Genomic DNA, 13,292 nt, shown 5'->3' with positions numbered 1-13,292 from the left:
TGGAGGGGAGGTGTTGTGTTGATGGTGAGTTTAGTGCAAGTAACCTCGCCTGTAAGGGAACCTGCTTCAAGCCAGGGCAGCTGCAGCCCCCTCCCCCACATCCTTAGGTCCAGCGCCTATGCACAAGACCCACAGCCGAAGGGATCCCGGCCTCCAGGTTGCTTCCTGCTGGAGGAAGTGATGGGGTACCCCCTGTTACTCTGCTTGGTAGGGAGGAGAAAAGAGCCACCGTTGCTGTGATTGGAGAATGATGTGTTTGAGGGGAGGTAGCTTAGTGGGATCCTATGCCGTGACTAGAGTGGGTGGAAGTACCCCTTATATGTCTCTTGTAAAGCTCTTTGAGAGTCTTCAATGAAAGATCCTATGTAAAATATTATAATATTATATTATATTTCAGATTAATGATGCTTTCTTTGAGGGGAGGGCAGTTTTGCTGATTTTGTAACAGGCTGGCAAGTCCCAGGATGCTGTATATGAAGCTGGTTTTAAGTTCTCCCTCCTCCTAGTGTTGCTGCTGTGGTTGAGACTCGAGAGGCTGCTGCTGTAGTTGGGGAGGGTAGCAGAGAGCTCTGCAGCTGTTGCTTGGGAAGGAGCTGAACATCCCCATATCTTGGAATTTGGCAAAGAGCCCCTGCTGCTGTTTGCTTTGGGCATAACATGACCCTTCTGTTGTTGCCTTTGGGGGATGGACAAGAAGCTCATTCTGTTACTGATGTCAAAAAGAATATAAATATTCTGCTGCTTCCAAGGGAAAGAACAATGAAACTACTATTTCTTAAAAAATAAAAGACTCCACTAAGTGCTTCTGTTGCCCTAGGGAGAAAAGGGTGGAAAAGCTACTTGTGGTTCTGAGGACACAAAATGCTGAGAAAAGCATAGCATTCTGTAGGTTATTGGTCTGTAGGTTATTAACAATTTCCATGTTTATTGTAATCTATAACTTCTGCTATACTTGTGGTATATTCTCTGTTGTCTAAGGTGTTGTATTTGACAGCTGTTTAAATATATAAGCCCATTTAACTAAATTTTTTAACAAATGTGATTCCTTGTATGAATTAAGGTTGGAGTATGTCTGCTATGATAAATTTATTGGTCACAATGTTTTAAGAGTCTCAGGAATAGTCATTTTAGTCTGTATGTATTGCAAAAAACAATGATGAGTCCTGTGGCACCTCATAAACTAACAGATTTATTTGGGTTTGAGCTTTTGTGGGTAAAAACCACTTTGGCAGATTTATGGAATAAAAATTATAGAGGTAGGGATATCTCGCTATTTATGCAGACATCTCAAAAGAAGGAGGTTACTTTCAAAGTGTAGGACCAGTGTTACTTGAGGTCAGTTTAGTCAGGGTGGATGTGGCTCACTCCCAGCTGTTGATGGGAAGGTGTGAATACCAAAAGAGGAAAAATTGATTTCCACTCCGTGCATCTGATGAAGTGATTTTTACCCACAAAAACTTATGCCCAAATGAATCTGTTAGTCTGCAAGGTGCCACAGGAATCTCCAGTGTTTTAAAATGCAACATTAAATTCTCATAATCTCAGTAATTGGCATGCTGTGGCATATAACTGTCTCTGTTTTCCTTTTGGGGAGGGGTGCAAGGGAGGGTGGTTGATCCATGTGAAGTGAGACTTCATGGGCTTCTTGAGCAGGACTTCCTTTAGAAGATTTAAATGTATACTTCCATAACACAGCAACTAATATATGCTGGTATTGATTTATGGGTGTTTTTTTCTAACTCTCTTACAGACAATCCATGTAGGTAGATATTGGAAAGAAACTTAAAATAGACATTAAGCCTCATTTGTAGCCTGGGAACACTTCTCTCTTCAGATAACTTACTGAGCTGGCTTTTTGTGACCGTTGAGTGTGAAGGAAATATATTTGTCTACTTCCTATATGTAGGTGGTCCCATTTTCTGTAATTAGCCGCACTAATATAGCCCTTTTTCTTATCTATCATAGATCAGCTATACTTCTGAGACATATGCCCTCAAGATGAAGTTCTTACTGGCAGTTCTCTTTTTTGTTTTGTTGTCTTTATGGGTTGAAGAAGCCTGTTCCAAAGAGAAATCTTCAAAGAAAGGAAAGGGGAAAAAGAAGCAATATCTCTGCCCATCGTATGTTCCTTATCTTTTTTATACTTTTTATGTTACAAGACTGTAACAATGATATGTGATTGTGATATTATAGTTCTTTAATGAAGAGATTCCATACAGTTATAAAGTGAAAACTGGGTTTTCCCACTGAAAGAACATAGTTATTTAATAAGATTTGTTAGTGGGGAAGAGAGGAAGGGCTTTTGGTCAGTGTAGCCTTAAAAGATCATTGGTATTTTATTTGCTGTGGTAGACTCATCTGGAGTCTAGGGATGTAAAATGCTGTTTAATTGTTTATAGTGTGGCTGGGCTGGAGTTTCCCTGCCTGTGGCCCGACTGCATGTGAGAGGCACTTCAGCATGGTGGGAGCAGACCTAACCCTGGTGCACCGTGGGCAACGGAGCTGCATCCTGGATGGAGCAGCCACTGTCTGTGGCAGAGGGGCTGGCTGGGGTGTCCTCCTCAGTGCTCCTCCCCATCCCTGGCCACTCTAGTCAGGGGCTGCTGTGGTCAGGCTGGAGTGCTCCCCACAACTGTGGTGGCCCCATGGGGCTGGATGGGGGATGGGAGGACGGCTGCTCAAGCCTTTTCTGGTTATTCATACTGGGTTCCCTTTCAAATGTCCATGACTGATGAAGTTTGATGGCAAAAATTATTATTTTTAATTATGATACAGTGAGATCACAGTGAGATCTGAGATACTGTAGTCACTTTGTGTGTTTGTGTGTGAATGTGGACTTTAACCAGTGCCATTCCTTAACATGCTATAAGAAAGGGGCAGGAATTAGGAGACATATCTCCCTAGGTTAGGGGAAAGGAAATATTAGCTAGACAAGCCATTATTACTTTTCTTTTACATGCTGGACACAAGCACTAGTTGTGACATATCCTCTGTGAACTCTCATTTTAAACAATTGATACAGTGATAGTTTTGTTTATTTGACAAAAGAGCAGAAACATCAACCTATAGTAGGATTGTGGTTGTTATTGTTGTTTTGACTGAGCTGTAAATGTTTGGGTGCTCTGAGTCAGCTGGATTTGGAATCCTGGAGATTTTCAAATCAAATGTGGTAAGGGATGTCCTGAAATGTTAGATTTTGCTTTTTGTTTGTCTACCTTTTACTTGAACAGTTGTCACATGAACAGTATGCCTGATGGATATGATGTAAGAATTTATTTGCAGTATTTAGAGTCCTTTGATAAAATGCTGTAGGTCATTACTAGAGAGAGGTTTAAGGAAACACTGAGGCTTATAATGATAATGATAGCAAGTAGTGAATACATACCTTTATATAGCACTTCTCATGCTATATAGAATGGATCTCAAAGCATTTTAAAAAGGAATTCAGTATCACTATTCCTATTTTATAGAGGTGGGAACTCAGGCTTCAGGTTATTAATGTGAAGATAAGCCTAATCAGCTTTTCGAAAACTAAACAAAATCATATTTGACATATCTTAAATTCAGAGTCTTGCCTTCAATAAGATCCTGATGTTATAACAGCATAGTTGTCCCTGATGGAGTAGGTAGAAGGCTTCTCAAACGCAACTAATGTCAATGACTGGTGGAAATAGTTATCTTTTAGAATGTAAGTAGCCTGATACCTTGTTCTGAAATAGTCTCATATTCTATTCAATTCAGATCTATAAAGATTACAGTAGAATATAGCTGCTGTAGTTTCTGACCCTTAAACACTTTCTGAAGTAAAGAACAATTTGATATATTGTACTTAAAGGGCCATAATAAAGAACTCTACTGTATATCCTGGCAAGGAATTCCACAGATGGGGAATGTGCTTGTGAAATGATTTGACATAAACTCTTGCACAAAGAACTACATAAATCTTACTGAACAACAAGAAGTCCTGTGGCACCTTATAGACTAATAGATATTCTTTTGCTCCAAAATATCTGTTAGTCTATAAGGTGCCTCAGGACTTCATGTTGTTCTCGAAGATACAGACTAACATGGCTACCTCTCTGATATAAATCTTATTGTCTCCATCATCTACTAAGTGAGGTGACTTCATGCTTGTGGTGTATTTGCTGCAGTCAGCCAACTGTTCTGGTATATACAACATGATGAATGGTTTTATGAAGCAGTACTTTGATTACCACTGAAAACTTTGTAAAAAAGAAGAGAGGAACATTGACAATGATTTCTAAGGTGATGTCTACACTATGCAGCTTTTAGCAACATGGTTGTGTTGACACAGCCCTGTTGCTAAAAGTTGGTGCATGTAAATTCAGTTTGTTGACACTTTTGCAGACAGTATATCCGTAGCCCCCAGAGCAGCTTGCAGCAAAACAGCATTCATACTTGCACTTTTGTTACTAGGGGTTGTGTGTTCATGAAGGATGAAAGTTTTGTGGATCAACTGCAAATGTGGACCTCTGTCAGTGGTTCCCAATCTCTTTGGCCTGTGGCCCACTGTGCTCAATGCAAACCTTTCCATGGATCACCCATGATGACAAAATGCCTTTGTTCATCTCTAAACTTCTCAAATACTAAATTATTCAGGTTATGCTACTAGAGTTATAACATGAGGGGAGCTATATAGCCAGTAAGAATAATTAAACAGATAAAACACTTTAATAGAGAGGAAGCCGTGCTAGTCTATACACTATCAAAACAAAAAGCAGTCAAGTAGCACTTTAAAGACTAGCAAAATGGTTTATTAGGTGAGCTTTCGTGGGACAGACCCACTTCTTCAGACCATAGCCAGACTAGAACAGACTCAAGGCACAGAGAACCAAAAACAGTAAGCAAGGAGGACAAATCAGAAAAAGATAATCAAGGTGAGCAAATCAGAGAGTGGAGGGGTGGGGGGAAGGTCAAGAATTAGACTGAGCCAAGTATGCAGACAAGCCCCTATAGTGACTCAGAAAGTTCCCATCACGATTTAAACCATGTTAATGTGCCGAATTTGAATATAAAAGCCAGCTCAGCCGTTTCCCTTTCTGCCTTTACATGCAGATTTTGGCAACTGGGTTACATGTCATATAGCAATCCAGACAACGAGAAAATGACATGTGGTTTAACTTGTCTAAGACATACATGTTTCTTCCCTGAAAGTCACGTTACATATCAGCAGTGTACATCAGCCACTCATTAAAGTTACAGATGCCACAGCAAAATGAGATTTTTGGATAAGCGAGAACTCCTATGAGAACAAGATAATAAGAGGCATCATTCACTAGAAATTTTTTGCAAATAATTATTCCTGCCTTACGTGGTCTGTGGTAAGAATTTCCTGTACGTTCAGTGGATTGTGGGAGACAGTAAATGCCATCATACTGTGTCTCAGAAGCCCAAAGAGCGAGACATAGTGTATCCTGACAAGCTCACGGAAACTATAGCTTCAAACTGAGAATGTCACGTATATGTCTGCTCAGGCTTGCTGAGGTGAACAACAGTTCTAAGAGTTAGCTTTGATTAATAAATCAGTTCCTGATCCCACTATCATCAGTATAAATGTATCCCTTTCACCACGTTTGATAATGCCTTACTTCTATATCATGTATGGCTAAGATTTCTGAGAGTTCATGTTGATGATCATTATGGTTTGTGGCATTATACAGGTAAGTCGTTTGGAAATCTTGCATTTAAAATCACTGTTACATCTTGTCAATATGCTAATGATGCTAATGATTGTTGCACAAGTAATGATTATTAAGAAGCTTGATATACTTTACATGATTGTGATGATTGTAACGCTAGCTGAATCTGTCCCCTTTCTGATCTCTCTGAATGCATCTCCTTTCACTTGTCAGGGTTGTTTCTTTAGATTTCCTGAGATGGAATCCCACAGTATTTTTACTCTTAGACAAGGCCCTATTCTACAGTGCCCTGTGTATCCACTGTATCTTGGGTCCAGCTGAACATGAGTGCCTGTGGCTGTTCTTTATGGGATTCTATAACCAGTTGTGTATACAGTGATCAGAGAATCCTTTTAAACTAAAGTTGGCTATTTTTATTTTATTTTCAGTAAGAGCAAATCATTTAGAGGGAAGATTTTAAACCAAGAGACTGCTTGCATAGCTACCTTACCTAAAAACGTATCATCTCTGACACAGACACAAGTTTTCCAGGCATCTCAGCAAGCACCTGTACTTAGTATGGTTCCCCAAAACACCACCCATCTACCTTGAGAGAATATTTTTTCAACTCTGCTGTACTTCTTTTGATCTCCTGCATTCTCTGGACTCTTCCTGTCCTGCTTTGAACAAGTTTGCAAGATGTGTGGAGAGGAGGCAAGGTCTTCAAAGCTGATAGTCATGGCACTGCCTCATAACAAACATCAAGGGTGCGTCTACGCTAGCCGGCTACTTCGAAGTAGCTGGCACAACGTTGAAATAGTACATGTCGTGTCTACACACACTGTGCGCTATTTCGACATTGAAATCCATGTTAGGCGGCGAGACGTCGAAATCGCTATTCCTATCCAAAGATGGGAATAGCGCCCTACTTCGACATTGAGTGTTGAAGTAGGGCATGTGTAGATGATCCACGTCCCGCTACATTGAAATAGCGGAGTCCTCCATGCCGGCCATCAGCTGAGGGGTTGAGAGATGCTCTGTCTAGCCCCTGTGGGGATCTATGGTTGCCGCGTGCAGCAGCCCTTAGCCCAGGGCTTCTGGCTGGTGCTGCTGCTGCAGCTGGGGGTCCATGCTGCGTGCACGGGGTTTGCAACAGGTTGTTGGCTCTGTGGATCTCATGCTGTGCAGGCTGAGTATGTCTGGGAGGGGCCCTTTAAGGGAATGGCTTGGGGCTTTGCTGGCCCCTTATTTCGATGGGGAGCACTTGTGTGTGTGGATGTTCCGCATTTCCTTCTGGGGCAGCTCCTTTTGATGTTCTCCATCACTACTTCAACATTGAATGTCGATGGCACCAGCCTTGGAGGACGTGTAGACGATACGCGTTGAAGTAGCCTATTTTGATGTTCTTACGTCGAAATAATCTGCTTCAACGTGGTGTGCTAGTGTAGACATAGCCCATGTGTTTCTGGGGAAATGGCCCTCTTGAACCATTCTTTCCCTTTCTGCCTGTTTTTCTAGACAGCTTCCTGTGGATTTGAAGCCAGTATAATCAAACAAAACAAAAAACAAAACAAAACAAAACAAAAACAAAAACACCACACGTCCGTCTGGCTAACCAATACATTTTATTTATAAATTATTACAGAGAATCTCCAGATCCATAACAAGGCTATTGAAGTGATAGATCCATTTGTAAGGTGAAAGAAAAATGAATATGATTTTTAAAAGTTCCAAAGTAAAAGAAATACTCCAGTGAAATGGCTGAAGTTAGAAGTGGAGAGCAGGGATTTATGGACAACCTTAATGAAGTCTGAATTTTCAAATTTGGTGTCCAGATGCCATGGCAATGGGTTCATTTAAAATAATGATGAGAAATGATAATCAAGAAACATTTGTATAACTTCAGTTTGTCTAAAAACAGGCAACAGATCTTTCTCTGGCATGATAGGTGTCTTCCCCACAGTAGGGAAGGGATAATTGATGATTAAGGAGACTGTATTAGAGGCAGATAATGAGAGGCAGTGAGGACCAGCCATTCCAGTTGGGGCTCGCCCTTAAGTCGGAGGAGAAGAAGTCATGTAGCTCCAAAGATGGGAGGTCTGCAGACTCTATTCCCATAAGATATTAGTTGGAGACTATCTTCTGAGGGGAATGGAGGCATCCATCTGTTGCCCTGATATGAAATCCCATGATGGAGGGATTGCTGAGGATCATAGAATCATGGAACACTAGAACTGGAAGGGACCTCAAGAGGTCATTGAGTCCAGTTCCCTGCCTTCATGTGGCCCTCTGGCTGCTATCCCATGCTACTCATCCAGTAGGGACTAAAGATACTGGGAGGTATCACCTTGAGTAGAACAAAAGTGATTACAGGTCTCTGGAAGTGCAAGTGAGGGAGTTTGGAGTGTGGTGTTCTTCTTTGATCTGTCCAGTCAAAGGTGGGGGCCCAGGCAGACACAAATGCATTCTGGAGGTAAGTGCGTGGCTGTAAAGATGGTGTAGCTAGGAGGGCTTTGGCTTCCTTGGCCATGGGGTGCTGTTCCAGAAAGAAGGATTGATAAGCAGAGATGAGGTGCACCTATTGAGGAAGGGCAAGAGAGTATTTGGATGCAGACTGGCCAACCTAACAAGGAGGGCTTTAAACTAGGTTTGATGGGGACAGGTGACCAAAGCCCACAGGCAAGTGAAAACCATGGAGATGTGGGAGATAGGCCAGAAATTGGAGGGAGTATGGGCTATAATAGCAGAGATAAAGGAGGTACAAGGCAGGAGGGTAAGATCAAATCAGTATCTAAGTTGCCTATAAACAATGCAAGAAGTATGGGAGTAAGCAGGAAGAATTTGAAATGCTAGTAAATACATACATATATGACGTAGTTGGTATCACAGAGACTTAGGGGCTATGTCTAGATTAGAACAATTTGTTGACAGAAATTTATTTTGGAAGACAAAACCTCCGTCGACAGATGGTGGCCAGACTGCAAAGCAAATTGCTCTTTCGATCCACTCTGTTGACAAAACAGCCACCCAGAACCACAGTAGACAGAGTTGCTGGTCAGCATTTCCTTCCAGGAGCCCTGGTGAGACACGCCCTTAAAGGGACCCCTCACCAAACACCCATTCCCTGCGCCTGTCTTGCCCCCACCCTCTGGAGACAGGACACTCAGCTGTGTCCCACCATCCCCATGGAGGAAGGGGTCGCAGTCACCCTCTGGAAGCTCTCCATCTCCAACAGATACTGCTCAGTGAGAAACCAGTTTGGTGTGGGGAAGTCCCTTCTCATGGAGTTAAGGCACTCTCAGCCTGCAGTTCTTTGCACAGGGAGCGGGGGGGGGGGTATCCCACCAAAGGGGGACACTCAGTTGGAGGTGCGAGGGATGAAGTTGGGAGGAAAAGCCCCATCCCCAGAGATCGTGCTGTCTCACCCTCACATAGCCCAGCTGCTGGAGGATGGCCTCACTGGGGGAGCTTCTGTGAGATAAGAGGGGCCCCAGAAGGGGCCCAGGGACCCCCTCCCTCAGTCACTGATGTGTATGTTCAGTTCCCTCCCTCTGCAGGTTATGATGGCCATCAACTTCATCCTCTGCAGAGGATCATCCGCATGGGAGACATGGATGCAGTTGTGGCCGGATTGCCACCCTGGGGTTCTCAAACTGTGTTGTGGCTATCAGTAGGACACACATTCTGGTCCGTGTCCCAGAGCACAAGTGGCAAGCATATATACCACAAGGGATACATCTCAATGGTGTTGCTGGCCCTGGTCAACCACTGTGGACAGTTCACAGACATTTACGCTGGGTGGTCAGGCCAGGCACACAGCGCTCAGGTGTTCCACATCTCTGGCCTGTGCCGAAAGATGGATGTGGGCACATTTGTCTCCACCTGGTGGTTGGGGACATGGTGGTGAATGCAGGTGGTGGTTGGAGAGATGCAGATGCCACTCTGCATCATGGGGGACACAGCCTATCCCTCATGCTGTGACTCATGAAGCTTTACACCAGCCAGCTAGACCCCAGCTGGGAACTCTTCAGTGCTCACCTCCACTGGGCCTGGATGCAGGCTGAGTGCACCTTCAACCACCTCAATGAACTCTTTCAGTGCCTGCTCGCCCACCTGGATGTGGGGGAGCACGATGTCCCCCAAGTTGTGGCGGCATGTTGTGCCTTGCACAACAGAGAGGAAGGGCTAGAGGAGGCCTTCCTCCCAGGGTGGGGGGTGGCTGCCAGCCATGAGTATGAGGGGCTGGGTGGAGCTCCCATTTGCCAGGTCCATCAGGATGGGGTGTGGATCTGGGAGGTCTTGAGAGAGAACTTTTCCCATGGCCCCCAGTAACCCTTTCCAGGGCATGCCCAATGGGGGCCTTGGGCCCACAGACCTAACCCATCCCCACCACAACCTCTCCTTTTGCCCTCTTGCCCCTCCCTGACCCCTGCACAATGAGAAGGGATGCAGGCGTGGTGCTCAAATAACTATTTTACTTAACCAAAGAAGACCAGTGCAAAATAAATGGTGTAATTTAAAAAAAAGCTATTTACAGATAGTGCAGTGAACTATTTATGAGGGTGGGAGCTTGGAAGGTATGGGGGACTTGGGACAGGGGTAGAGGGTCTCAGAACTTGGATGGGTGGGCTTGGGAGAGGGGCTGCAGTCCTCAGAACATGGAGGGGGTGGGCTCCACAAACCCAAGGGACAATGGGATCCTGAGTGGCATCAGCCTTGGGATCCCCTCCTGCTGCAGGTTTGGGGCCCTTGTCAGGACTGGGATGGTACTGAGACCAGGGTGAGGTATGGAGGTGGTGGGGCTGCAGTGAGTTCTGGATGGGCAAGGGGAGCAGGAGGGCATGCATGGGCCTCAGCCACTGCAGGAGGTCCAGGATGCTGTGCGGGGTGGCTGGTGGGGGTGGTGGGAACAGGGGCAGCAGCCCCAGGCAGCTGGGCCTTCATGACCTGCCAGATGCTGGTGGTGTGTCCATGTGGGATAGGGATTGGTCCCAGGTCCATGAGTGCCATTCCCTGTTGTCGCTCACCTGCTGCTCCATGATGTTCATCATCCTTCATAGCACAGGAGGCACTGTGGTGCCGATGTATGTCCTTTGGAACATTGCGACAGCCCCTCCAGCTGCGGGCTCACCCTGTTGCTGGGGTAGGACTGGCTCACCGTTGGTGCCACCCAGACCCCGCAGACAGCCCGTGGGCATAGGTACCAGCCTGCTGCCAGTCTCGTGGGAGGCCAGATGAGCCCCAGGCCTCAGGCAGTGAGGGAGGAGGAGGCAGCCAGGACCTGCCACAGATGGAAGTGGGCTAGCCACCATGGTGATGGCCTGACCCCAGACACACCAAGGAGTGGGGCTTCCCACACCTGGGCATGGCTGCAAGCAAGAGGCAGCACCAGCTCCTGCAGACAGTGTTGTGAGCCGCAGGTGTATGGTGGGTGGGCCCTAGGGAAGGCCTGCCGGCTCCAGGCTCTCTGCCACCCATGTGGGGACCCCTCTGTGGCTGGACACCCCCTTTGGCTGCTAGCACTGTGCCCGGGGGCTGTCTGCTGGTCTGGGTGGCACACATTACTGTGCACATGGTTCCACGTGTTGGGACCTCAGTGTGAGGTCCCACCCAAGCCATCTGGGTGATGCTCACAGCACACCCCATCTTAGCCCATCTCCCGCATCCTGGTGTGTGTGGTATGCAGGGCACTTACTGGAGGGGCCCTTGCCCAGCACTGACAATGCTCGGGAGATGGCCTGGCTGGCAGAGATCATCTCCAGCACTGTGCAGAGGCTGCTGCTGTCCTTTGACACCATGTCTGACTCCAGCTCTGGTAGGGGTTGGAGCCTGGCAGTGTTTTCCTTCTGCTGGTGGTGCTCCAGCTGTGCTGGGTGGGCCTCCAGTGCCTTTTCCATGCTGTGGGTTGGGTGTTATGTGTCCCAAGCCCCAGGACAGAGTGGAGCTCCATGTGATAGGGACAGGTGGTGGGTCCTGCCCCAGAGCATCAGGCAGTGGCCTGGGCATGGATATAGCCCTGCCTGAGCTCCTTCACCTTCACCTGGACCTGCTGTATGGATGCAGGGGAGAGGGGTGGCTCTGTTCTGCCCGGGCAGTTTCCATCCAAGTGTAGAGGGGTGCATCGTGGCGCCTCGCCTTGGGGTCTTGAAGCCTCTCCTCCTCCCACCACAGATCCAAGAGGGCCTGGGCCTCAGCCCCAGTCCATTGTCTCACGGTTCGTGTGTCTCTGCCATGCTGCTGGCTGGCTGTGGCTGTGGGCATGTTGGAGGGAGCTGCACAGCACACTGCTCCAATGCTCAGCTTCCTGCCACAGGGTTTCCTGGGATCCCTGCAGCTTGAAGGGCGGGAGGCAGGAACCATAGAGCACTGATTGCTGTGGACAGAGTGTCCCCTGGGCACCTGTGCTGTGCTCTGGAGGGCCTTTTTGTCCACAGATGTCCCTCTGACCCCCGGAGCATTCAGACTCACTTTTGGTTGACAGATCTGTCAACAGCAGTGTTCTTCTTCATGGGGAACAGGGTACTGCTGTCGACAAAAGTACTGCATTCTGTTGACTTACTGTCCACAGAACACGCTTGCGAATCTGGACACTCCCCAGGTTTTGTCAACAAAATAGCCATTTTATTGACAAAATCCTTTAGTGTAGACGCAGCTGGTGGGATAATGCATATGACTGGAATATTGGCATAGAAAGGTACAGTTTGGTCAGGAAGGATAGGCAGGGAAAAAATGGAGGAGGTTTTGCCTTATGTATGAAAAATGTGTATACTTGGACTTAGGTTGTGGAGGACATAGGAAATAGGCTTGTTGAGAGTCTGTGGGAACAGTTAGAAGGAGTAAAAAGCAGGGGATATGTCATGGTAGGAGTCTACTACAGACCACCTAACCAGGAAGCAGAAGTGGATTAGGCTTTTATTTAAACAATTGAATGTGTAGCTGTGAATACGGTGAGGCCGGTAGGGCTTTGGCTTCCTTGGCCATGGGGTGGTGTTCCAGGAAGAAAGACTAATAAGCAGAGATGAAGTCCACCTATTGAGGAAGGAAACAAGAGTATTTGGACACAGGATAGCTTGGGCTAGATCTACACTGGCCCCTTCCTCTTGAAAGGGGCATTCAAATGCGCCAGGTTGAAAATGCAAATGAGGCACCAATTTGTTTGTTCAGCACCTCATTTCCATAATGATGGCCACTCGCTGATCCAGAAGAGCTGCTTTCAAAATGCAAAACAGCCGTGTAGCTGGGGTACCTGTGAAAGGAAGCCCTGCTTTCAAAAGCACCCTTCTTCCTGAAAAAAAATTAGGAAGAAGGGTGCAAATGAGTCCCTGAATATTCAAATTAACACCTCATTTGCATTTTCAATCTGGCGCATTTGCGTGTCCCTTTTGAAAGGGAGGGGCCAGTGCAGATGTAGTCCCAGTGAGGTGGGCTTTAAACTAGATTTGATGGAGAAAGGAGACCAAAGCCTACAGGTGAGTTATAAACATGAAGACATGGGAGACAGATCCAAAATTGCAGGGGAGCATGGGCTGTAATAGCAGGGATAAAGGAAAGACAAGACAGAACTGGGGGACAAAATCAAATCAGTATCTTAGTTTTCTATGCAGGAAGTACGGTGAATAAAGAGGAGTAATTTGAAATACTAATAAATAAACA

At 46.2% G+C, this 13,292-nt stretch overlaps 1 protein-coding gene across 1 annotated transcript in view; it reads left to right on the top strand.

Moving 5' to 3' along the window:
- Window positions 1–1,971: 1,971 nt before the first annotated feature.
- GLRB (glycine receptor beta) overlaps window positions 1,972–13,292 on the top strand; it is an 88,226-nt gene continuing 76,905 nt past the window's right edge. Inside the window, exon 1 of the mRNA XM_074991883.1 lies at window positions 1,972–2,120. Coding sequence (XP_074847984.1) covers window positions 1,999–2,120 — 122 coding nt within the window. The 5' untranslated portion in view covers window positions 1,972–1,998. The remainder of the gene's footprint in view (window positions 2,121–13,292) is intronic.

The sequence above is a fragment of the Carettochelys insculpta genome, chromosome 4 (assembly GCF_033958435.1).
Source record: "Carettochelys insculpta isolate YL-2023 chromosome 4, ASM3395843v1, whole genome shotgun sequence".
NCBI classification, from domain to species: domain Eukaryota; kingdom Metazoa; phylum Chordata; order Testudines; family Carettochelyidae; genus Carettochelys; species Carettochelys insculpta.
Note: the sequence above shows the minus strand (reverse complement) of the source record. Positions and strands in the feature narration are given on the sequence as shown.